Source organism: Suricata suricatta, chromosome 5, assembly GCF_006229205.1.
Source record: "Suricata suricatta isolate VVHF042 chromosome 5, meerkat_22Aug2017_6uvM2_HiC, whole genome shotgun sequence".
NCBI classification, from domain to species: Eukaryota; Metazoa; Chordata; class Mammalia; order Carnivora; family Herpestidae; genus Suricata; species Suricata suricatta.
The window spans coordinates 108,180,292-108,207,143 of record NC_043704.1 but is presented as its reverse complement, the minus strand read 5'-3'; the positions used below and the strand labels follow the sequence as shown (position 1 = coordinate 108,207,143).

General features: G+C 40.2%; 1 protein-coding gene across 2 annotated transcripts in view; it reads left to right on the top strand.

Annotated features, from left to right (window-relative positions):
* The window catches only part of ARHGEF26 (Rho guanine nucleotide exchange factor 26), a 116,207-nt gene that overhangs the window by 27,587 nt on the left and 61,768 nt on the right, over positions 1-26,852 (top strand). For both annotated transcript variants that reach the window (XM_029940022.1, XM_029940021.1), the window contains exon 6: positions 1,559-1,719. In XM_029940022.1, coding sequence (XP_029795882.1) covers positions 1,559-1,719 — 161 coding nt within the window. The remainder of the gene's footprint in view (positions 1-1,558; positions 1,720-26,852) is intronic.

Genomic DNA, 26,852 nt, shown 5'->3' with positions numbered 1-26,852 from the left:
TAGAAAGTTTAACCCAATTTGCTTTTAAGTAGTTAATGGCTTTATTGCAGGATGTTTTAGCAGTTATTATATTAAATCTATTATATTAAACTACCACTTATTCATCTTTTCTGCTCTATTCTGTATTGTTCATGTGATCTTTTTGTTCAAATCTTAGTATTTTGCCTTTGATTACAAAAGCTTTTGCTTTTGAAAATATTTTGTCATTCCAGGTTACCATATCCATCAGCAATCCATTATTTTGGTCAGGAAGTTACAGTTTCCTTCACTTTGCATTGTATTTCCTAAGGATAGTTGTATTGACTGAATAGAATTATACAAAATTCAGGTCAAGTGAGACTCTTAATGTCCTCACTCCTTACACGTTAGATGATTACATCACTTAAGTCCCTGGTGCACAACTGAGGCTAGACCAGCACATTTAAGTAAGACTTCCTTTAAAGCGTATCGATGCTGTAAAAGGGAGGAGAACATTGAGACTAACACCATAGAGCTGACTTAAAAAACATGGCCCACATATGGACAGCTGGCCTTCCGTGTACCCGTGCCTTCCGCTCCCACCTAGTCTCAGCCACAGCACAGGGCCTTATGGGAAGACTCTGCTGTGTCTTTTGGGTCAGGGGCTTGAGGGGAGGGGCCCTGGAGGTCCAGCGATGATGATAGTGCTACCAGGGAGATCTCCAAGAAGAGTGCGAATCTCAAGCCTGTAAGGATGTTTACCACCCCTACCTCAGGAGGAATCCCTGTGTTTTGATTCTTGGAGGATCTGAAGGGGTTTCTGTTAATGAGCTAGATGAATTCCTTACACAGGATGTAGGTGCCTATTCACATATGTGGGCTGGCTTTCATCACTAATGAACACTTAGCAGGTAGCCATTGTGTGCCTGACACCAACCATTTCTGCAGAGGGTCCTTCTTGAGATACTGATAAGAGCAGAGAGAGTGGCTTGTTAAAAAACAAACAAACAAAAAAAACCAATTACTTTCAGTTGTATGAGCTTAATATAAAAGAATTCCTGTGGCCGATAAAAACCTTTTAAGGGTAGATACAGTCATGTTCTTTTAATACACCCAAACTCTTTGCTCTTATTGGCTGCAAATTTGTTAGACTAAAATAAGGGCCCACACAAGAGGAGAGCAAAGAAATGTATTTGTGAGACATTTTCTCTGAATCCCAAGTGATGTCTATAAATCTTTACGTTGAAACAGGGCTTTAGGAGATGACCCCAAAGGTTAATTAGCGTCACACTGAAATTTTATGACAGGCCCTAGCTTTCTTCGTAGATTCCACCCTTTGGCAAAGCATGACCTCCGGATGCAATCTTAAGTCATCCAAGTGCTTTCACTTTTTCATTTTTACCACTGTCGACAGTGACTCTCTTTCTTGAGGTTTGGATGTTCATGCTTAACATAAAGATGGTAGTTTGGGGATGTATTTTCCTTAATGCTTATCTTTTTGTGCTTTTCAAGGTAGGTCTTTTTTATAGGAGAATTATGAGAGCTTATTTTAGTTCTTTAACTACAGGAATCAATATCTTTCTTTTTCCTTCTTTACCAGGCTATCTTTGAAGTCATATCCTCTGAACACTCATATTTACTCAGCTTGGAGATCTTGATACGAATGTTTAAAAATTCTAAAGAACTGAGTGATACGATGACCAAAACAGAGAGTCACCATCTTTTTTCCAACATTACGGATGTCTATGAGGCAAGCAAAAAGTAAGTTCACCTTCGCTGGCCTTTGGACAGGCCAAGACATTCCTTGCTAACAAACATCTACCTTACCTCAAACAAGACCTTTGGAAGTATGAGGTTTCTCATGGATTTAATTGGCATTTATCTTTACTCCTTGAAATAAATTTTAAGGTATGTTTCAGGTTGTTGATGTCAAGATGGCTGCCAAGTATGTAATGAATTGTCACTGCAGACAGTTCTGTCTGTCTCTCACCCCTCGGTTCCCTCCCTCTTCTCCTCACACTTGTCCTTTTATTCTTCCTTTCAAATTATACTAATAATTGGGGCAACTGGGTGGCCTCAGTTGGTTTTAGTCGTCTGATTTCAGCTCAGGTTATGATCTCATAGTCTGTGGGTTCGAGCCCCGCTTTGGGCTCTGTGCTGACAGCTCAGAGCCGGGAGCCTGCTTTGGATTCTGTGTCTCCCTCTCTCTCTGCCCCTCCTCCACTCTCTGTCTCTCAAAATAAAATTTAAAAAAGATACAAAAAATTAAATTATACCAATAACAAACGACTTTTACTTGTGTGGGAGAAAATAACTCAGTCATACTAGTCAGATACAAACATTTTTGTTTACGTTTTCATATTTTTTGTTCATATACGTAATTTTTATTTTGAAAATGTAGTCACAATGACCATACTGGTTTCTTTAGGTTTTCCCTATTTAACATTTTGTAAAAGCTATTGGAGGCGTTTCCATTATTAGTTTTAATGTGTTGGAAACTTGGCTTGTATGCCGGTGGTGAGCTCTTATGTTCTTCTGAGGGAACTACAGAGCCTGGACTGGACCCATGTGCGAGCAGTGAGCTCAGCTGAACCATCCTTAGTTGCTATTTTTGTAGGTCAAAATGGTCGAATGTTGGCAATTTTCTATAGTTGGGTCAATGGTGGGTTTAAGCTTAAGCTTCATTTATTAAATATTTGTTTTTGTGCCTGTTGTCTTTTCTTTTTTTTTTTTCCTTTACTTATTTTGAGAGAAAGCATGAGTGGGAGAGAGACAGGGAGAGGGTGAGGGAGAGAAAGCGAGAGAGTGAGAGAGAATCCCAAGCAAGCTCCACGCTGACAGAGCAGAGCCTGACACAGAGCTTGATCCCATGAACTGTGAGATCTTGATCTGAGTCCAAACCAAGAGTCAGACGCCTAACCAACTAAGCCATGCAGGTGCCCCTGTGCCTGAGTTTTTCCTAATTTTTGTGCCTAGATATTGGACAAGCTTTAGGACCCACAAAAACTGGACCTGTCCTAAGTAGGGAGTATTCTTGTGCATCTGGACATGGCATATTTGTCACGTTAGGGCAGAGCCAAGTGGACAGTAATGATAACATGTGCTCGCTCGCTCTCTCTCTCTTCTCTCTCTCTCTTTCTCTCTCAAAAATAAATAAACATAAAAATTTTTAAGTTTTCATTTCTATACTAGCTTATAGTAAGAGGCTGTTCTGGACATGTTTATTTTTTATTTTTATTTATTTATTTTGAGGTTTATTTGTTTTGGAAGAGAAAGAGATTGTGAACATGAGCAGGGGAGGTGCAGAGAGGGAGGGGGAGAGAGAATCTCAAGCAGGCTCCATTCTGTCAGCAAAGAGGCAGACACGGGGCTTGGATACACAGACCTTGAGATCACAAACTGAGCCAAAATCCGAAGTTAGATGCTTAACTGACTGAACCACCCTGGCGCCTCTATTTTATATGTTTAAAACAAAACTCAGAAAATTCTCAACCTCCATTAAAAGATAAACAGGGGTGCCTGGATGGCTCAGTTGGTTAAGGATCCAACTTTGGCTCAGGTTATGTATGATCTTGCAGTCTATGAGTTGGAACCCTGCATTGGGTTCTGTGCTGACAGAGCCTGGAGCCTGCTTTGGATTTTGTGTCTTCCTCTCTCTGCCCTTCCTTCACTCACACCGGATATATCTCTGTCTCTTAAAAATGAATAAATGTTAAAAAAGAAATTAAAAGATAAACATCTTTTACATTTTTATTTTCCTGTTACTTAAAAGATAGCATTTTAATTTGGAAAACTGCCTATGTGATATTTGATCTCTATTATAATATATTTTAACTAAGGCTTAAGAATGTTCACCTTCTGCATGGTAATCCTCTGTATCAAAAAAAGTTTTTTGATTTAGTTTGAAATCCCATTTCAGATACAGCGTTTAAAAAATTCAGAATGCTGAGAAGACGTGCAAAGCCCGTCTCATTATAGAATGCCTACTTGCTGAACGGACTTTTCAGCATTTGGTCTCTCAAGTGATAACTACTTGATGTGCTACCCATGAAAGGGTTGCCAGTCTTAAGGGAAATGCTAAATAAAATGTTGAATAAAGCAGAGGCCTGGTGTTCAAATTAGTGATTGCTGATGAAGCACAGGATTGCTCAGTGTGGCGTAATCAAGACTGTGTTCATTGCTGTACTTTCATGAAAAATTGTATCTACAGGTGATGGGATATTAGTGTAGGGCAAGGTCAGAACACCTTTGTGAATTCAACAGTGTGATGTAGTGTCTTAGGTTCTCCACCACTTGCCAATGAATAGCACTAAGAAGCCTTTCTGTGTAAGAAGATGTTATATGACAAGTTCATTGTCATTCTGGGTGTGAGTGCTTTTCAGTGGCATGTCCCTACTAAATTCTTTGCTTTATAAAGAATTGCTCATTTTAGGGGCGCCTGGTGGCTCAGTGGGTTGAGCCTCCCACTTCAGCTCAGGTCAGATCTCACATCTGTGGGTTCGAGCCCCGCATCGGGCTCTGTGCTGACAGCTAGCGCAGAGCCTGGAGCCTGCTTGTGGTTCTGTGTCTCCCTCTCTCTCTGACCCTCCCCCTCTCATACTCTGTCTCTCTTTGTATCAAAAATAAATAAAACATTAAAAAAAAAAAGAATTGCTCATTTTAGTCAACACTTGTGGATCCTCCTATTCTGCAAGATGCCTGGGTTCTAGAGCATTTCTGCTGGTCCCCAAGGATCAGCAGCAGCTGGTGGAACATCCTTCGTTTGTGTGCAGGGGAATCAGAGCAGGGCGCTGCCCCTGAAATGCATAGGCCTGGGTCATGCTGGAGGTTATGGGCTGAAGGATCCCCGGTGAGGGTGGGAGGGTACCGGCCTTTGTGTGCCCTGCTGAGGAGTTTTCATGGTTTTTGAAGGCTGTGTAGAAACATGGAGCGATCCAGTAGGGGACAGCCATGGTGGCCCAGGAGATGACAGCATGGTGTTTGCATTAGAGAGGATGTCAAGATGGTGGAAGATTTGAGGCCACTGCAGTAATACAGCTGGACATGATGAGAAACAGGGATCCTGTGAGGAAGGGCTTGAGCGATACTTGGAACATGGAGTCTTGAGGACTTGGTAAGAAAGTGGAGTTTTGTTTGCCTCCCAGGTGTCTGCACAGTGGACTGCAGGCGGTGGTTGCATTAGCTAGGTTATCAGGGAAACAGGTTGGGCCTTAGTGAAGGAGATAAGGAATTCATTTGGGACCAGTTTTGAAGTGATAGTGGAGAATGAGGGGAGACTGTCAACTTGAAAGGAGAAAAATCTTGACTAGAGATGTAGATTAGAGTCTATTGAAGGTGGTTCTCTGCACTGTGGGTTTCAATGAGATACTGGAGCTTGTAACCGTGGTTTCTTTTAAGTGGTGGTTGAGGTTGTATTTACCTCCTAGTGGCATTTGGTGATGGAGTTTTGATTGCCCCAGTGACTTGGGGACTCTCCTGGCCTTTGAAGGTAGAAACAGAAGTGGTGGGCACCCTACAGTTGGTAGGACATTCATGGATTGCCCCATCCAGATGCCAGCTGTGCCCTTGAGATACATGGTCAAAAGGAAATGGAAAAGAAATCCAGTGTCAGAATTTTGGCACAGAAACAGTTAAAGAACCTCTGGTTTGGGAGAGAAATGAAGTTAATAGGGGAAGAAGAATGACGCCAATCTTTCTCAGGCTCCATGGTTTTCTCCTTAATGCCTTCCTGTGACCCTTTCTGGCCTGGCAACTGTTGGCATTGTGTGTGTGAGGGGCTCGCTGGACTCCTGCTGGTCCATTATTTGTCCTCTCCTAGGAAGCAGCCTCTTTTCTTTTCCTTGGGTGATGATTGGGTCTGAATCTTTTAAGTTTATGCCTTTGGGTTCATGCCAGTGCAGAGCCTTTGACCTCCCAACTCTGAACCTACTTCTTTTCACCTTGACTGTGTTAACTGCCTTCTGACTCATTTTCATGAAATTCCTCTGGATCCATGGTCCTCCAGTCTTTTAAAGACCAAAGATGCTTTCATGTATCTATGTTCATTTAGAATAATTTATAGATAATTTCTGTCTTAATAGGAAAAGACCTACAAGTATGATTAGTTTACATAAATTTGCAGCAGAATATGATCTAATTCCAATTATTTTTACATTTAAGATCTATCGATGGTAAAAGACATACTTTCAGGAAAATAAATTGCCTTTGGCCTAAGAGTAAATGTTGACCCACTGGCTGTCTTTAGAAATGCTATGCTCTAAGTAAGGTGCTTTGTGTTAAAAGGATTGCTGCAGAATGAAAACTAGATGAGCCTTTGTTTGATGTTTATAAAATTGATGTGTTTTTACTTCTAATGCCGAGTTTGCATGATAAATTTCTAGGTGATGCATTTAAATTTTTTTTGATAATAGACTATACTATATTTGTACCTATAAAAATACACTGCTAAAGAACTTTGCAAGATGCGTGCTTTTCTTTTTCCCATTCCAAAGTTAAGAGATTGGTATATCTATAGGAAGTAATTTAAAGCTAAAACTATGCCGTCTTCAATTTTACAGAGTAAAAAAAATGTCCATCAATGTGCTTTCATGTCCCGAGGAACTGAATTTGTTCCCAAGATATGATGAGCAGCTAATGCCAAACTCTTCTACTTTCTGCCTTGTGTAGAAGAGTAAATTACAGAAATAATAAACATACAAAATAGTACTTACCCAGTATTTGCTTCTCTGGAAGAGTCTTTTTCCTGATTTCAATCAGAATACATGAAAATTGAAATATCCTGGGACACTAAGTACTGTTCTAAATACATATGGTTTAATATTATTTTATGAAATGACTTTGTTCCAAAAATTGGCATTTTACTCAAATAATGGTGCAGCATATCTGTTATAAAGTAGGTTTCCTATTTGGTAGTTAAAAACGCTATACTTTAATGAATTAACTATAAATCTTACAACATTTCATAGTATTAATGTTAGCATTTCATCCTTCCTAATTTTCAGAACTAAATTTAATTAATTATTTATTTAATTTTTAAAGTTTATTTATTTTTGAGTGAGAAAGAGAAGCAGAGGGCGAGGGGGACAGAGGACCCGAAGTGTGAGCTTGAACCCATGAACCATGAGATCATGACCTGAGCCGAAGTTGGATGCTTAACCATCCAGACGCCCCTAAAGTTAAATTCTAAAAATTGTTTTAATGTTTTATTTATTTTTGAGACAGAGACACAGCATGAGAGGGGGAGGGGCAGAGAGACTGGGAGACACAGAATCTGAAACAGGCTCCAGGCTCTGAGCACAGCCCAACACAGGGCTCGAAGCCACGGAGGTGAGATCATGACCTGAGCTGAATTTGGAGGCTTAACTGACTGAGCCATCCAGGCGCCCCAAGTTAAATTCCAAGACAAAACATAATTAAATTTAATAAGGCCAGTGAATATGGAACTCCTTATGTTGTAGAACCTAAAGTATTGGCTGTTGCCATTGTTTTTTGTTAGCAAATATTTTTTTTTTTTTACGCCACATAAGCTTACCACTCTTTGGTAAATAAAGAGACTGCCCTATCTATCTTCGTGGGACAGAAAATCTTTCTTTTTAAAACCCAACTTCAGCTGATAGTTGAAAGACAGTGACACTCAGAAGCAACTTTTTATGACCTGCTTTGACTTCTTCTGTGTCCTGAGATGAATAAGCAAAGACCTCGATTTGAAATTCACCTCAAGTACTCTACAATAGCATGGATATTTTAGTCCACTTTGTTCAGGTCTGATCAATAACCGGTGTCTGAAGTAATAGTAAAAGAAATAAGTAGTTATTTAAGTATCATTTCAAGCAGGGGAAGAAGGACTGCAGGTGTCTGAGTAACAGCCCCAGTCCTGTCAGGGAAGGCTGTGGAAAGCACTGGGAGGTGTGAGAGTTTGTGAAAGTCTTTGTCACTGATGCCACCTACTTAAAGATGACTGAGGAGACACACGCCCTGACGTTCATTCCCTTCTGAAATCCCATTAAAAATGATAGGATAATCAACAACACAAACCCCCAAGGATTGAAAATAAGCAAATAAAACAAGCAGACCATTAAACAAAAAACCAAAAAATTAAAAATAAGAGACAAAAGCAGCAATATTTTGGAACCTGAAAACAGATGGACTCTCAGGTAACTATTTCAGGCGATCTGAACAGGTTAACTCTAAACTGGTAATGAGGAAAGCCAAGAAAGAACTCTACTTAACCCCAAGAACCTCTGACTAACTTTTTTTTACTTGGCATAATACCCTCCATTTCCATCCATGTTGTTGCAAATGGCAAGAGTCTATTCCTTTTCACTGCCAAGTAGTACTCCATTGTGTATATATACCACATCTTTATCTATTCATCAGTTGATGGACATTTGGGCTCTTTCACAATTTGGCTATTGATAACACTGCTATAAACTTTGGGGATACATGTGTCCCTATGAATCAGCACTCTATTCTTTGGATAAATACCTAGTAGTGCAGTTGCTGACTTATAGTTCTATTTTTAATTTTTTGAAGAACCTCCATACTGTTTTCCAGAGTGGATGTGCCAGTTTGCATTCCCACCAACAGTGCAAGAGGGTTGCCAACCTTTCCTTTCTACCTTGCCAACTTTTCCTGGGTTGTTAATTTTAGCCACTCTGACTGGTGTGAGGTGTATCTCAGTGTGGTTTTGATTTGTATTTCCCTGATGATGAGTGATGTTGAACGTATTTTCATGTGTTTGTTTGCCATCTGGATATTTTCTTTGGGAAATTGTCTATTCATGTTTTCTGCCCATTTCTGCACGGGTGTTGAGTTTGGTAAGTTCTTTAAAGCTTTTGGATACTAACCTTTTATCGGATATGTCACTTGCAAATATCTTCTCCCATTCTGTTGGTTGCCTTTCAGTTTTGTTGATTGTTTCCTTTGCTGTGCAGAAGCTTTTTATCTTGATGAGGTCCCAAGAGTTCCTTTTTGCTTTTATTTCCATAGGCAAATACATATTATCTCTACATCTTAGTTCTTCCTCTGTCCAATAGAGACCATAGCTTATCTAATCTCATAGGGTTGTAGGAGAGTTAAAGTGGATCACACTTAGTGCCATTCTAGGTAAACTCAAGTAGCAGTGATTTTGTTGATATTAGTACTGTATTTTGATTATCTCTATCTGGTATTATGAAATGTCTCTGAATTATTTATTTATTGACTTTTGTATGATATTCTCTCTATATTTGCCTCTGCTGTCATTGTATAAGGATTAGGTTAAAGAACGGGTCTTATGGACTGTGCCACGATAATTTGCATGAGTTTCTTTTTAAATATGATGGTGGCATGTTTTACGTTTTAACAATCACCTTCATTTTGATATTGAATGAAGTAAAAATAAATGGATTCTTCCCAAATCATAAAGCATGTTAGTTCTGACTTAGGTTAGGACTAAAATATGAGCTCTTAGCTTCCTCTCGGCATGGTGTTTGCCTTGTAAGCAGTCGATTCCTTGGACCACTGCTTCAAAACACGCCCTGACATGCTCTAGCTGCCAATTAGGCCATTGTCCTGATTAATTTTTGCAGATGGTTGGGACTTCTACATGCTTTTTTGCCTTTTTGCATTGCTTTTGCAAGGTCCGAGAGTATGCGGATTCTGAGTTGTCACATGGAGATTTAAACTTGGACAAGGATCTTGGTTGGGACAGATGGAAGTGCTACCAAGCTCAGTCATTAGCTATTATCAATCTTAAACTAGAGTAGAATTTTTGGAAAAAGAAACAATGACTGGGGTTTAGTTGTAGTATTTCATCTGCATTGCATTTACAGCTGTAGATTTTGAACCATTACATGGATTTTTGACTCTGCCAGTTTTGAGTTAAACAAGCAGGACCACACAGTTTTTCTGGCTGATGGAAAAGATTTTAATGTAAACGTTGTGATCTCGCCAAGTTGAATCTAGCACTTGATTTAAGCATGAGGAGGATGGTTGATGAATTATATTTCAAAAGCAAACTCCTTTAAGCTTGCTTATTGCTCGTTTATGGTCAGATGTTGCTTCTAAATGCTATGCATTAATTATTAGCACCTGGGCTATTTTATGTTTTTCCAATGCTTTTCTTATTTCATCGATTTAATCCTTTAGAGAGTTTGTTGGAGTATCATCATTTCTGTACTGCTGGTAAGGAGCATGAGACCCAAATTATGTGAATTGGTTTAAGATCATTCACTTTAAAAGAAATTGAAACTAGTAATTTTTTTTTTTATTCTTTAGCATGCATTCCCCCAGACCACTTTTTCAGAACTACACATACATTTTAAGTGCAGTTATGGTTTCAGTGTAGGGCCTCTGTGAGGGATTGCCTATCTGGAAAATAATTAGGATTTGCTCTTTTTGGTGTACAACGTTGGTGCTAGTCACAGAAAGTGATTAGATACTTAGATTCATATTTGCATGTCTTTGACCTCTTAGATTGTGGAGACCTAAAGAGCAAAGAGCATCTAGTTTTTTGACACTGCTCCGCACTTGGCACATCATAGACCTCATCTTGTTATTTCACTGTAGTCATTGCATCGTCCCCCAAGGGATGTTGTCTGGTAGTTTTATCCTCAGAGGTCTCTGCATGTGGCTCCATGGCTGAAGTGTGGACCATGTCCTCTAGAAATAAGCTAACTATGAAAGTCTTATAATTTATATCTTACAAGAAGCCCTAATATGCAACTATTCAATGCAATTAAAAAGTATCCAAGTTGCTTTTGTTGAAGTCCTTCAACTACTTTCACAGTGATTTGGGGGAAGAAGAGGAAATGCATGTTGGGAAAGTGCCATCTAAATTCAGATTATTTGGTGCTTTTTTGTGAAGAATCTGATGTTTTCAAAGTAAACCTTCATGGAAAATGAGTTTGCAAGTCTTTCTTAGGACTTAATGAAAGAATTCTTTGTCCCTTAGCTGGTAATGTAAATACTGAGCAACCTTGCAGGAAAGTAGCTTAAGTTTTAAAATGTCAGCTTTGTGTAAAAGCTGTGAAAATATGATTTTATTAAAAAATCTGAAGTCACTTTCTATATGCTAAGAAGACAGGTGAATACTGTTTTAAATATTAATGCAGTATATTATTACCATATTCTTAGTCTGTTTTTTAAAGGGTATGGATTAAATCACACAAGCCTTGTGATCTTAGATTTTACAAGTATATTTGTAGAAAAATATCTTGAGGAAAATGTGTATCATGAATGGAATTTGTTACAGAACCTAAGTGATACTTTATCTATACAATGTTTTCTTTGGATTTTGAAAAGGTGCAGGAAATGATTTGAGTTTGGAAAAAAAAATTTGATGGAAAGGTTCCATAGAAACGTCAAGATTGGCTAAGATTGACCTTGTCACTTGTGGGGGTTTCCAACAAAGGTCCCTTTGTCGCAAGAAAACCGTCTCTGTATCGAGAGTTCATTGGAATTTCTTTTCTAGCAGAGAAGAGTGATATGAACACTCGGAATAGGGCACAATAGCAGTGTTTGTGTTTATCTGCTGAAGTTGTCCTATTCTGGAATTCCTACTTCTGATTCTGTTGCATCTTGTGTGTGTTTGATGCACAACACTTTGTTACACATATTTGCATATATATTTGTGTGTGTGTAGATATCTTTGAAACATCTGCTAGGAATAAGATGATTTCTGGGACATCTTTTTTTTTAAAGTTTTTATTTTTTGAGAAGAGAGTATAAGCAGGGGAGGGGCAGAGCATTGTGTGGGGGGAGATAGAGGATCTGAAGTGGGTTCTGTGCTGACAGCAGTGAGCCTGATGTGGGGCTCAAACTCACAAACTGTGAGGTCATGACTGGAGCTGATGGCAGACGCTCAACTGACTGAGCCACCCAGGTGCCCCTCCAGGACATCTTTGATCGCCACTTTCAGAAGTCAAATTTTCAGTTGAGTCTATTCTGTTGAAAAGAGAGCAGAAATGATTAAGGCATGAAATTATTCTCTCAGATTTCAGTAAGTAGCATTAAGTTAAAGATCATCAGGAGGACTGTTTTGGTTTTTTTTAATCCATTATCACAGATTTAGCTGCCTTACCTCTAATATTTAGAACATCTGGTGGAGTCATTTGGGAATTTATGTTTTGCAGTTTTTAAACCACATTAAATATCAGTGAAGAGTTGGTTTGCCTTGTTTGTGTTTATGCCAACAGTAGGGATTGCTATATTAAAATGCCTTGATTTGGACCCTTGCCTATCCCTTTACTTTTTCAGTCTTCCTGGCAATATTCAGTTTACTAACACAAAAGTGATGAATGTAGTTTTATTAATTTAGAATATCAGAATATCAGCTAACGAATTTCTTAATAACTCTAGCGGTCAGGATGTCCTTTTATGAGCATTTCTGAGCAGTGTGCACTAAGGGTGGTTCTACTTTTTTGCACATGAAGTATCCTTTCCAACTGTTAGAGAAGGAGGAATGTTTTATGATTTAAACTCAAAACACTCTTCCTCCACATATTATTGAATAAAACATATTCTCTGGACTCTTTGAAGACCCCTGTGTTTGGAAGCTCAGATGTTCAGTCTGGAGAAACTTTGGCTTGCTTTTGTCTGTTTTATTGCAGACTTTCTTGGCATGAACGGATTCCAAATTTTGAAGTCTAGTTCTCACTGATCACACTTGTCTCTCCTGAGACTGGAGCAAGGAATCCTAATCTCATCTGTAAGCGGATCACTTCATCCTTCCGCATGTTATCCGAGAAGTGAGTTTTCATTAGCATGGAGCTAATGTTTATCAGACTAAGGAATCTAAACCCGGTCCTTGAGGTCCTTGTCCGCTTGGAGTCTGTTCTCACCAGCTCACACTGGAGAACTACTTACTTCTACCAGTGCTTTTGCTAGACAGCGTATTCTCCCGATGCTATACGAATTCAGGAAAGTTGGTCTCATGAGGCTCATGAGGGTGGGCTTTGCAAACATTACCTTAGGCTCAAAGTCTGACTTCCATTAGGGCCTGCATCTGGTAAGTGGTAGAAGCCTTTTGGGGATGGTTTGAAAAAAAAATTTGGCTGTACGCGTTGCCAGGGTTTTTTTTTCTTTTCTTTTTTTTTTTTAATGTGGGAAAGATTGGCTGGAAGAAGTAAAGATGTGAATAACCTGCTAATAAGATAATATACGAAAACAGTTTTCTAAGAGTCAACATCCAAGCTATGAAAAACAGATGGGGCAGAGGACTCCAAGAGCATAATTGCCTGCTCCTTCCTCTGCAGACTGCTGAGCGCCATGTTTGAGGACAGCGTGGCATAACATTTTGATTATCTTCATGGTTGTATTTCTTTTAATGAGCCTGGAATTCAATTTAGGTAAAGCGTGACAAGGTAAAAGTTTAATTTGTCAAGAACTGCTTTGATCCATTTGAAATGCCTGCTTTTTCCTCCTGGAGGCTGGCTGGGTATTGATCCCTCTGGGGGAGGCTACTCTGGGACAAGAAACCGTGGGCAAGAGGTCCTGCCCACCCCCCCAAATAATACATACATATGGTAAAAAATTCAAATTCTGCCGAAGGGTATGCAGTGGGAAGTCAGTCCCCCAGCACACTTGGTTTGTTGTATACCTTCAGGAACATCCTCTGCACATACAAGTATGATATTTTTTACGTGATGATTGCTTACCATACACAGTTCTGCACCGGTACCTATTTACTTTCCTTTTAGTTTGTCAAATAGCCAGATTCTCAAATGAAGAATAATATTAGGTATGTTTTTTTTCTCCTTCCTGTACTCCCCAATAAGCCAGTGTTTCCTCTGTCTTTTCTATTTTAAATAAATGGTTCCACATGAGTTATGGAATTAATTTCTTTGGGAAATTGTCATTTCTGTGAATATGAGATTTTTGAGCATTACGTCTTCCTCTTTGATAAAATATTTTGGAGTGAGGTTTTTTTTTTTTTTTTGGGCATAACGTATAGAGTACCTACTATGTATCAGGCAATGTGCTGGGCATTGGAAATACAACACTGAATAGGACAGGCACATTTTCTGTCCTGCCGATCTGGTGGGGTGAGCTCACAGGACAGGTACCTGAGAAATGGGGTACCCCTCAGAGCAGGACCTCAGCATGGCCTGGGGAACCAGGGAGGTCACTCTTAATCCATAATTATTCTTCCTTCCTTATGCTCCCTTACTAGATTGCTCTCCTAAGTTACTGGTATTTAATAGTTTAGTTTAATAGATGGTTTAATTTAAATATAATTAACTTATATAGTCTTGAACTATATGTAGAAATACTATACTAGTCATATGTTGTTAATTACTTTATATTTGCAACTAACTTCATTAAACGGGAAACTGGTATATTTAGAATGGGGCTTGGTAAACCAATATTTTGTAATGTAATAAACTGATCATTTAACTGTAGTATGAAGATTTTTATTAAAAAAAAAAAAAGCCCAGAGCCTGGGTTATAGCTGTCACAGCTCAAAATACTAAATATGCTTCTAGTTTGAGTACAGAATCCTTTGCCTTCCTTACCTCTGAGTGATTTATAAATCTGGAGGATTTGGATACTGTCAGTTTATGTAGCTTAAGGAAAAGTCATCTGGTTTATGTTTTACTAGAAACTCCTTTTATGTCATGTTCTTTGATAATGTTTAGTTTTGTTAGAATTTCTGTAACTCATGATTATAGTTTTGTTTTTTAAACTTTCAGGTAATTTATTTGAAACAGGAAATAGAAATTGTAAAACCCATCTTGTTAGATAATTAGCTTGACTAAGATCTAGCTCACTTTCTATTAATTTGTTTCTCCTGTGATCCAGTCGAGCTTGGTTAACACTTTTACTTTGTTTTTTGATTAGTAAACTATTTCCATGAACATGTGGGGTAGAGGGGGAGCTTAGAGGCCATCCACCCCATTCCATAACTTCTAGTCCCCCCCGGTTCCACAGCTGACTAGAATCAGAGCTATGTCTGACCTTTGTTTGGTTCCTAATTTTACAAGAAAGGATATTTCATTGTGTTCTTAGTAAGTTATGTATTTACATGGCTTCAAGTGCAAACCTTATCAGTGGTAGAGACATACCTATGTGAGATGCCTTGCTCACCCTCCTGTCTCTACTGACCATGTTACTCCTCACCCTCCCTTACCATGAAATGTCTTGTTTCGCCTACCAGCATTTCTTTTCAAAATTTTTAAAGTTTATTTATTTATTTTGAGAGAGCGTGAGCACCAGAATGAGCAAGGGATGGGCAGAGGGGAAGAGAGAGACTGAGAGAGAGTGAGAGTATCTCAAGCAGGCTCCATACCATCAGAGCGGACCCGAATACGGGGATCAGTCCCACCAACCTGACTGTGAGATCATGACCTGAGTTGAGATCAGGAGTTGGACACTTAACCGATGGAGCCACCCAGGCACCCTTTCTGCCAGCATTTCTTTATGCAAGTATACGTAAATGTGAATGGTTCTTGTCCCTCTTTTCTTAAGAAGTAGCATACTGACTATATACACTATTCTGCATCCTTTCTTCTCTCCTTGGAACTTAAATTTAAGCTCCCTGCGAAGAGTCTGTATGCCTATCAATCCCACTTCATTTGCTGCAGTTAGATCAGAACCAGGTTCGTCTATTTAGTTCGACTGCATAGCATATGAGAAAAATGGGGCCTTGGCTCTGTAAAGACTATGTAGGGACAAATGATTAGAAACACAAAATAAAACTCAAGATAAAAAGTCATTAAAATTACTATGATTTGACCCCAAGAGGAGAAGGTTTGGGTGTGATTACTTTATAGGTAAGAAAAAGGCAGCTCCAAAGGAGGTGAGTTACCCACAGTCACCACCCAGCGGGCATCTGAGTGGGATCTTGCACTCAGGCTTACACATCAGTGTTGATGTCTCTGTACTTCTGCTGCAGGGACTTGAGACCTTGTGAGTGACAGCTGATACTGTGTACAGTTGATACCCTTTATTTGTGGATTCCATATCTGCGAATTGCCTACGCAAATTTATTTGTAACCCAGAGTTAATACTTGCTGTGCTTTTGCAGTCATTACGACATGCAGTCTATTTAATGCCACATTTTTCACATTTTTTGGGCTTTTTGGTTGGTGATCTTGCTCTCTAAAATGGTCCCTGAGAAATACAATGCTGAACTGCTATCTGGAGTTTTTAGGTTCAAGAAGGTGCTATGTTGATGGAGAAAATGTCTGTGTTGGATAAGCTTTGTCAGGCATGGGTTGTAGTGTTGTTGGCCACAAGTTCAATGCTAGGGAATTAATAATACAAAAGGAAAGGTCCTTAAACAGAAGCCTACATAAAACAGGATTTGTATTGATCAGTTGATGAAAATGCTGAGATGAGAGGCTTATAGGAAGCCAACCTCATATTTCCACTAGGAGCACTGGTTCAGTGTTTGCTAATCAAGTGTTTGCAGTAACTTTATAGAATGTAACTACCATGAGTAATGAGAATCATCAATATATGCATAGCATAAGTGGCCAGCTCCTTGCTAGCCATAGTTGGGTTTATCTTTTTTCATTCTACCCTAATGTACATCAGGGGTAACTTCAGATGGATATAAGAGAAAGGAAATTGCCCAGTAATGAAATAATTCAGGACTGTGAAAAACTGTGATTAAGATTTAATTGCTTGTCCTCAAATGCTGTAAAAATGGAGACTTCTAGAATTTTGCTAATGTAGTGTTGAAGAATGGCATGGTGACTATCCAAGAATGTCCTCAGTCTTCCTGGGGTCTAATCCCTGTTCTACCGCATGTCCTGTGTGAGCCTGGGCAAGCTTTTTAACATTTTGATGCCTCAGTATGTATGTACATAAAATGGAGATGACAGTACCTACTTCCTTGGGTTGTTAGGGAAATTAAATTAGTCAATACATGAAAAGCAGTTAGAATAGTTGGTGGTATTCAATAAGTGCTCATTAAATTTTTAGGGTAGTTGCACATTCTCATCTCCCCAGGAGGATTTCATTTGTGCAGGTGTAATTATTAACTGTCCCATTTCACTCCCAAGAGGTATCCTAATTTGGAGAATAAATTAGACACTGATGCCTGCCAGCTGTGAATATCGGATAATGAATTATCTTCATTATCTGATAATACCTAATCAGTGGCTACTTCTGTAAATACAAGTTGGGATGATTATGTTCTTTCTTCCTCTTCAAGAGCTAAGTTGAAAACTCCCTTCCCCTAGTTTTGGAGGGCTGCTAGGAAAAGAAGAAATGAAGAGGAACAGGTTGAATACTCAGATGTGGCAGGTGTGTGACTTTTACTCAATTTTGCTTCCTGCCCTATGAAAACGAGTGGTCTGGAATGTGGTTTCTGGTTAGAGTTATGTTTTCCCCACTGGTCAGCTCTTTCTCCGGTAGCCAGGGAGGACTTGTGGAAAACACTGCTGCTCAGGGCATCTAAGAGATCAGGGTTGGTTAAGAAGCTCCCATAAAACTCATCTTAACGTCTAACCACATAAGAAGAGACAGGGTGTCTGTGGACTCCACTGATGGAAGTAAGTATAAACTGTTGGCTGATGTCACTGCTACTGAAGGATGATAAGGATCCTCCTCCCTCTGGAATTCTTTAGAAAAAGTGCTATATGCCTTTCTAGCTAAGATACTCTGATACACAGGAATGGAGATTAAGTGATACACTTTTAGGTGTCTCTTTATTTGGTTCATTCACTGATGTTGTTTTAATAGAAATCCTCTGTGTTCTGTCTATTCGTCCCTCCATCTGCCCAAGCCCCTGGCAACCACTGATCTTCTTACTGTCTCCATGGTTCTGCCAGTAACTGTAGTGTTGAGTTTTTAGTGGTTATTTTTCCCACATGCGCTAGTGAGGCAGTGCTGAGCAGGCAGTTAGGTATCTAAGTCTGGATTTGGCAGTTTGATGGCTGGAAACATGTATGGGAGTGGTTGGTATTTAGATGGAATTTCAGACAAGGGTGCTGGGTGAGGTTTCTGTGGAAAGGATGGAGATGGAGGAGTGAATGCAAAGCATGAAGCCCTGGGACTTTCCAACACTCAGAGACTGGGAAGATGGGAGAGGGGCCAGCAAAGGAGACTTGAGAAGGAGCAGCTGGTGCGGGGTGGGCGGGGTTCAAGGAGACCCATGAAGATGGTGTGCTCTAGAAGTCAAGTGGCATTTAGCTTGTTTTCTGTTTTTTTCTATGTTTATAGAAGAAACAAATCAAAATACCTTAAAAATTACTTTAAGGGCTCTTGGGTGGCTTAGTTGCTTAAGTGGCTAACTTTGGCTCAGGTCATGATCTCATGCTTTGTGAGTTCAAGCCCTGCATTAGGCTCTGTGCTGATGGCACAGAACCTTCTTCAGATCCTCCCTCTCTCTCTCCCCCTCCTCTGTGCTCCTTCTCTCTCTCTCAAAAATAAACATATTAAAAAACTTTCAATCTTGTGGAATCCTTTTGAGGATCCGTATTTTGTGCTGTGCCTGAGTTGCGAAGTTCTGCACCAGAAGCAGTTGCTGTAGGTTCAGTTCACTGTGTGATCAGTGTATAAAGGTTGCACCTTCAGAACCCTTTAGTCTTGACATGGCTTTTGGGCTTTCAAAGGATTATAGGAGTAATTGGTATTCCTGCCAAACGGAGAAAGGAAGGATTGAGTACCTCATTCAAAATGGTAAGATGCTTTTGTTGAGGTTTCACTGGGACAGTCAGACACAGGTGTTTCTTCCTGGTTTCATTTGTTTGCTGAAGACAGAGACAGGTGTTTAAAGAATGGCTGGCATAAGGTCTAGACTTCATAGAATGGGAAAACTTCTAAATGGGAGTATTTCCATCCCCAAATTGCCTTTTTACAAAATGAACCATCCAGGGTTTTTTGTTTGTTTGGTCATTTGTTAGTGATTTGATTTACAAAAATATTAGGTTTATGACCACATCTACTGCATAAATAAGGTACCTGGTTCTATAAATTCAGTGTTGGCGTAGGGTGTCAGGGATAGGTTGTGCTTTATTATTATTGACTTTGAAGCAAAGTGCTCTTACGGATCCTGATTCAGCCCTTGTTTGTACCAGTTTTCAGATACGCAGTAGCCAAAATCAACATTTGAGAAATTGTTAAGTCTTTACAGCACCGTTTGCTTATCATCAGAATGTCATGTGTTCGGCTAGGTGTGAGTAATACCTACATCTGCCATCGAGAGAGAATTTATTAGTAAAATTTCCATGGATTCGTTTTCCCTCCTTCCTCAGCCCCTCTAACAATTAACTGTGGTCCTGCCTTGGACTTTTGCCAGCATGTTGTAAATAATTGGACTTAGCTTCTACTTTCTTCGGTGCAGATTATGAATATAAGTTGACATGACTTTTCTACCGACTTTTGCTTTCCAAGATTGCGTTAAGATTATGAAGAGATGATTGAGTGTAATTTGTCTCCTTTTATTCCTTATGTAATCGAAGTGTAAAATTTCCCAATTAATTATAGTTCTTACGGAGATATCAGTTATAGCAATTTGCAAACTCCAAAGCCTTGGTAATGAAGGACAAACATTTTACAACCATATACTTGTTAAAATTTGATGTTAATTGCAGCAATTAATTCTTCCTCAGAGTTTAAATAACATTTTATAGGTTGATAAAAGGTTGTTCTGTTTCTTTTTGTACTAATGAGGAACCACTGATGCACGTATAAAACTATTTCTGATGAACAATATGATGCTTTTCTTGGGAACTGAATGAAAACCAGAGGCTGCAAAGGTTTTTCTTTTTTCTACATATGTGGAGTTTGGCCTTACAGGTTCCTGACAAATAGAAGCAGAAGTTTAATGAGTCCTTAAAAACTCAGTTAGCTTATAATCATACATAAATAAATTTGAGGAGGTGGAAATAGCGACTTCAGAAACCTCTTTGACTTGGATGGAAATTACATCTTGTATCCTTTGGATGCTTTGTCATTTGGTGGTAACACCTGCTATTGTTTTTGCAGCTTCGTGTGCCAGGTGCTGTGCTAAATCCTTTCTGTATTTTATGTTGTTTTCCCCTTCCCACAATCTCTGTGGGAGATTTTATTATATATCTTTTTTAGCAGATGACAGATTGCTAGCATGGTAAATATTCAGATACTAAGTGATAAGCCAGAATTCAGGCCCAAATCTCAGAGCCCTCTTTAAAGGGGGCAAAGTGAAATCCCTGCCTTGGCAGCCAGGTCACATAGCTGAGTGAAGCAGGATGGGTACAGGATGGTTCTGGGGGTGGGGGTGGGGGTAGGTCACTGTAAAGGGAGGTGTGAGCGCAGCTCCTGCCACTGTGGCTGCTGGGGGAGTTTCAGCTCCATGCTGTGATCTGATATTTCAAGAAAAGTGGGAAATCGAAATGGGTGGGTGCAGTCTCCTGATGTTTAAATGTTGGGAGCTAATTCATATTTTTTAAAGATGCATGTGTAGGGCAGTTTCAACCCATCAGCCACCCGTTGGAGAACTTTAATGCACATTTTGTTGATCATCTGGCTTAAATTAGCCTGATAAGATCAACTGGCCTTGTGCTTGTGCACAAAGTCACACTCTTGCAGTTCCTCAGAGACCTCTATAAATTTAGCAGTGTCGGAGGACGGAGGAAGGGAAAATATGTTTTAATGTATTTGGGTGCCTGCTGTCACCAGGACTTGGGCAAATTAAACATAAAGAATTTCAAGTACATTTCTGACTAATAGTTAATAGTATGTAATTTGAGGCATTAAGAAAATACACTTGCATAATTTTCAATAACACATGCTTATCTTTATTTTTCCAGTCTGTTAAAATTAAATGGGCACTTGGTTAAATAATACTACTCTGTCCAGTTCTTTGATAATAGAGCAGCTAAAGCATCAGATAGATTTGCCTTTTTTATGGTATTAACATAGAAGTAAAAACAGTGCCTTTCACCCTTCCTGTGTATTTTCAATACACAATTGAATTTTGTTTGATTTAAAAAGGTAAACTTGAGTTGATTCCCAGGTGTTAGTCTGGTAAGAAGGTAAGGCAACTGCAGAAAACTGAGAAATACTTAAAATTAGAAAATATTTAGATAAGAGAAATATACCTTGTCTAGGCACAGAGAAAATAATGAGGGGGACTCATGTTATGTTGAATCCCTGGAAGTCCTAGATACAGTGAAAACACCTGCTGCATGGAAATCACACTCTACCACGGAAGGGGCTCCTGCCTAGAATGCTTTCGGTGTCTATTTTTTTAAAACCTGAATTTTACTACCTTGTATCATAAAGCCAAGGGTAAAGTTCAGGTTTTGGACGTCCAAGAAACAGTGATGGCATCCCTTTCATCCTGTTAAAAAGGTTTCCATAAAAGCGGGTGGTGAGATTTTTGGCCTCTGTCCTCACACCTGCAGCTACACTTAAATCAAACTGTTTGAGCCTGTGCTGGCTGTCACCGAGCGCTTGCAGGGAGAGGGCTGTGTATCCTAAGGCCATCTCGACTGTTGGAGGAGGGCAGGCATTGACTCATGTGTCTATTAACTTGCCACAGAAATAAAATACTTTCATCTTTCTTTCCTCTTATCTTCAAGCTAACCTTTTTCTTTTAAATATTTATTTATTTATGAAAGAGAGAGCAAGCAGGAGAGGGGCAGAGAGTGAGGAAGACAGAATCCCAAGCAGGCTCCACGCTGTCAGTGCAGAGCCCACCGAGGGGCTTGAATTCACAAATTGTGAGATCATGACCTGAGCCGACAGCAAGAGTTGGACGCTTAACCAACTGAGCCACCCGGGTGATCCTCTTCAATCTAACCTTAAACTACAAGAACAAAAACATGTAAGGAATTAATATACGGAGACCTGAAAATTTGCAAAAGTAAAGCAATTATATTTTTCAGAAATCTTGAGTTCTTTGTAAACTCCTAGAGCTAAGATAGTCGATTCGGTATGGTTTATTTAGTGTATTGCTGATTGATAATTATCATAAAACCTCTACATGATTTTTTGTTTTAGGGATCACTTCTCATGGAACAATTCTCTATAGATTAACTATGGTTTTGTTGTTTGCCAAGATAATTTTTTTTCGACTATAGGTTTTGTTTAGTTTTAGAAAAAGGCCGGTGAGTATTTATTTTGTATAGCTATAATGAGTTCTAAGGAAAGCCCTTAGAAAAAGTATGACCCTTGAATGGAAAGTATAAATGCCCTTGGAAACTGTAAGGCACTATACGAGGTCTAGCAGATGATAGTTCTGTGGTCAAAATTCATGTTGGCCCTATACTAGTGCCAAGCCGTGTTGAGATTCAGATGTGCTACAGAAATGAGAGAAGCTGCTGACAACCTGGGCTATGGACCGGTCGTGGCTGCAGCAGGACCTGGATCCTGCAGTCCTGCTGGTCAGTAGCAGGTCACTACCCTCCTATGGGGGTAGCCTCTTGCAGTTTTTCAAAGTGGTCACACTACAAAGGGATCACAGTGCCGCTCTCCCTTCAGTAAACCACAGGTAGGCAGTCTCTTTAGTCCTTCTCAAATGCCTACGACTAGCTGAGAGCTGGCTCTGCTTTTGTGGAAGAAAGTGAGGATGGAGAGTATGGCTGGGAGCTACTCTTTGATGGTAAATTGACCAATGCAAGTGCATGTGTATATTGGCCAAAGTCCAGATTAAGCTTTATGCAGGAGTTTCCACTACAGCTATTAAGATGCCAATAAAGAAAAAAGAAGACCAGAGCATGACAAACTCACCGCAGACTTGAGTGGTTACCTCTACAGTCTGGCCACGGCGTATTCTGGTGAATGACATAGTTGTGGTGATCTTGCATGGGTGCAAGGTACATTTTTTGTAATGCTTTTATTTATTTTTGAGAGAGAGAGAGAGAGAGAGCAAGAGAGCGCGTGCCCAAGAATGGGGGAGGGGTAGAGAGAGAGAGGAAGACACAGAATCCGAAACAGGCTCCAGGCTCAGAGCTGTCGGCACAGAGGCCTGACATGGGGCTTAAACTCACAAATGGGGAGATCGTGACCTGAGCCGAAGTCGGACGCATAACCGACTGAGCCACTGGGCACCCCACTTGCATGGACATTCTTAACAGGCAATGAAAGAAGATCCTGCCACGACTCTGTCCTTCCTCTGTAGGTGGGTGGGTGCAGGCATATAGGCTGGCTTTGTAAAGTGGCTCAGAGAGCTGAATGGGTAGGAACCAAGAAGAGATATATACCTCAATGGGCTTTTCTTAGAAGGAGTTTTGTGGTCAGAAGCCAACAGTTAGAAACTGGGTTTGGACAGCAGGGTCTTATTGATGGTTTAGAAGAAGGGGATGATGGGGATATATTTTTTAGAAGAGGTTTTGGTAGATTCTTAAAAGTGAATTGAAGCAGGGTAAAGAAAAAAAGGAGGGGATTGTTGGGGGGGACATCATGAAGAGGAAAATACCATTGCAGAACAGGTGTCTTTCGAGGCCAAAGTTTTGGTAGGAAAATAAGAGAAGGAGGGGGTACATGTATAAAAGAACACAAACTGGTGAAATGTGACTGCATATGGTTTATAAAATCCTGACTGGCAGCAGCACATGTGGATTTGAGAGGTACACATACTATAGAAGTTTTCCTAGAAGAATAGATAATGTGTTTTACAATCCTAAATTTATCATTATTAAAGAGAGTAATACACATCTTGGTTGTGGTCAAATGCTAGGGAAAATTTTTGGGACATTTTGACTTCTCTGGACTAAATTGCCATATTTGGACCTCTCTGAAAGTCTTATGGGAGGTTGTAAAAGCAAACCTTTCTTAGCTTTCTATAAATGAAAGCATTATTCCCTCTCACTAGGGATGTTGTATGGTAAGGAGCAAAAGGTTAAGGATTGTTACTTGGGTCAGAGGCCGGTGCAGGGGGGTGGAGACGATTTGGTGTGCTCTTACTGTCTCCAGTTCCCGGGTGTGGTTGGGGAGGTTTTGGCTAGATTCCCTCTTACTGACCCTACAGAGATGTTTGATAGTCCCACATCTCTCAGCCCTTTGGGTCGGTGGAGTGGTTTCAGATTGTGTTCTGTGGGGCCTGGAATTTCCGGGAGGCACTTTGGGGTTGGCCAGTTTGGGTGTCGTGGGAGCCAAACAACTGGCCTCTGGGCCTTCTGGCCCCGCCTCAGCCAGGACAGCTTGTGTATATTGTTTAAGTACTGGAACTTTCCATAAGAGTCACTTGAAAAGAGATGAAATGCATACAACATCACTGTCTGGGAAAGCAGGGAAAGAGTGCTCTGTGCATGAACACAGTGAAGGGGGCTCAGCTTTGACCCCTTTTGTCCATTTCCCAGCTGCTGTCCTTTTTATTGAAGAAAATAATTTATATACCATACAAATAATCTGTTCACTTGTATTGTTTGGTGGCTTTAGTATATTCACAGGCTGAGCCAAGCGCTTTTTGAGCTTTTCTCAAAAAGAAAGGCCGTATCCATTAGAGCTTATTCCCCATTTCCCCCCAGACTTCCCCGTCTCCAGAACAACCATCAGTCCACTTTATGTTTCTAAAAATTTGACTATGCTGGACACCTCATATGAATGGAATCATGTAACATATGATCCTCTGTGACTGGGTTCTTTCACCTGTTGTAACGTGTTCAAGGTTCATCCGTGTTGTAGCACATGTCAGTACTTTCCTGTTGCAGACTAATATTCCGTCCTGTGGAGACACCAGACGTTATTGAGCCATTTGTTAGTGGACACTGGGCTGTTTCTCTTATTTGCCATTATAAATTATGCTGCCATGAACATTTGTGTGCAGGTTTTTGTGTGAACATATGTTTTCCTTTCTCTTGGGTGTGTACCTAGGAGGGATTGCTGGGTCGTATGGGAACTCTCTCTTTGACATTTCGAGGAACAGCCAGACTTCTCTTCTCCTAAGTGGATTATGTGTGTAGACTGTGGATGGCCTCCTTGTTTTCTTCTTTAGACCACAGTTCAGTCTTCAGCCCTACATCCTGTTCTTTACCCTACTACTTTCTGGTTACTTGCCTAAAATATAAGAAATCTCTCTAGTCCTGTGTTACTTAAGGAAGGTATCGAAACTGCTTACCAAAAACTACAAGATCTTTACAGCCTAGGCCTGGACTATATATATAATTTCATCTTCTGGTGGTTTCCCAAGTTCCGTGTATCTTTCTGTGTTAGCTGTTGTCATTATATAAAGCCAGTGGTTCCTAAACTCCTTTGGGTCACTGATGCTTTTGAAAGTCTACCATCAACAAACTCTGAGGTCCACCACCACCTTTCCTGGGCGTAAGCTGTGAGTTGCCAGCTCTGCTCATACCCTTCCCCCACATCCCCATCCCCCTCCTCCTCCTTTCTGGTGGTTACCTAATATGAAAGTCTCTTACGTTTTGAAGTGTCTTTTGAAGCACCTCAAAGAGAAAGTGTTTTGTTCTGTTTTTCATCAGTAGTGCTAACGGTTGTTTGCATAGTCCTCCAGGAGGGCCCTGAAGGAGCAGGACAGGGAGGGCTTACTTCCCTAGGAGCTAGACTATAAGTGCTATAAGGGTGAAGATTTTTGTTGGAATTGCTTTGGGCTGTGTGTTCTGTGTGCCTAAAATAGAGGCTGGTACATAATAGGTGTTCAATAAGTAATCATGGAATGAATGAATAGGAGCGGGAGCTGGGTCTTGAACCTTCTGCATTCTGGCATTGACGAACCTGTAACGTCAGGCTCATGAGTAATTGAGGGGCCTCTGTGCAGATATTGGATAGTAGATATTGGAGAAGGAACAGAGGTTAGAAGACAGAGATTGCAAAAAGGATTAAGGGGATATAAAAATTCCTATTGCTGCTATAGCAAATTACTGCAAACTTAGTGGTTTAAAACAACACATTTTTTTTCTCACAATTCTGAAGATCAAGAGTCTGAAGTCGTTTCACTGGGGTGAAGTCAAGGTATCACTAGGGATAGTTCCTTCTGGAGGTGCTAGAGGATAATCTGTTCCTGAGACTTTCCAGCTTCTGGAGGTCACCTGCATTCCTTGGCGTATGCCCCTTTCTTCCATCTCTAAAGCCAAGTGCATCATGTTTTTTGGGGGTTTTTTTTGTTTGTTTGTTTTACTCTGATTTCTGTTTCCATCCTTACAGCTTATCTCTGATCCTGATTTCCTGTCTTCTACTTAGAGGGACCCTTCTCATTAAATTGGACCTGCCTGCATAATTCAGGATGACTTCTCCCTCAGGATCCTTAATCACATCAGCAAAGTCATTTTAACCATGTCAGAGAATATATTCACAGGACACGGACATCTTTGGGAGCCATGATTTAGCCTGCCAAAGGGCACTCTACAAAAAAGCACAGTGCCTTTTGTGTTTCTGCCAAGTGTGTCTGTGCCTTGCCTACCTTAACGCTTTGTAATTGTGGCCTGACTTCTTCCTCACAGTATAAAGCAATGTTCTACTACTTCTCATCAGGAAGTTGTTAGTTTGCTCTGGTTTGTTGCTTTCCCATTTGTAACTCACTGAAGAGGTACCAAAACATAGGTCCTGAAAAGGGCCAATTAGATCCTTCTCTAATTTTTTTTTTTTTTTTGAGAGTGAGCACACGTGTGCAAGAATGCTTGTGTGTGAGTGGAAGAGGGGCAGAGGGCGAGGGAGAGTGAGAATCCTAAGCAGGCTCCATGCATGCCCAGTACGGAGCCTGATGCAGGGCTCAATACCATGACTGTGAGATCAAGGCCAGAGCCGAGATCAAGGCCAGAGCCGAAATCAAGAGTTGGATACTTAACCTAGTGCTCAGGCACCCCTAGTCTTGTCATTGATAAAGATCTATTAAAATTTTTTAGGGGTGCCTGGGTGGCTTAGTGGATTAAGCGTCTGGCTTTGGTTCAGGTCATGATCTCACAGTTAGGGAGTTTGAGCCCCACATTGGGCTCTGTGCTGACAGCTCAGAGCCTGGAGCCTGCTTCAGATTCCTTCTCTCTCTCTGACCCTCCCATGCTCACATTCTTTTCTCTCTCTCTCTC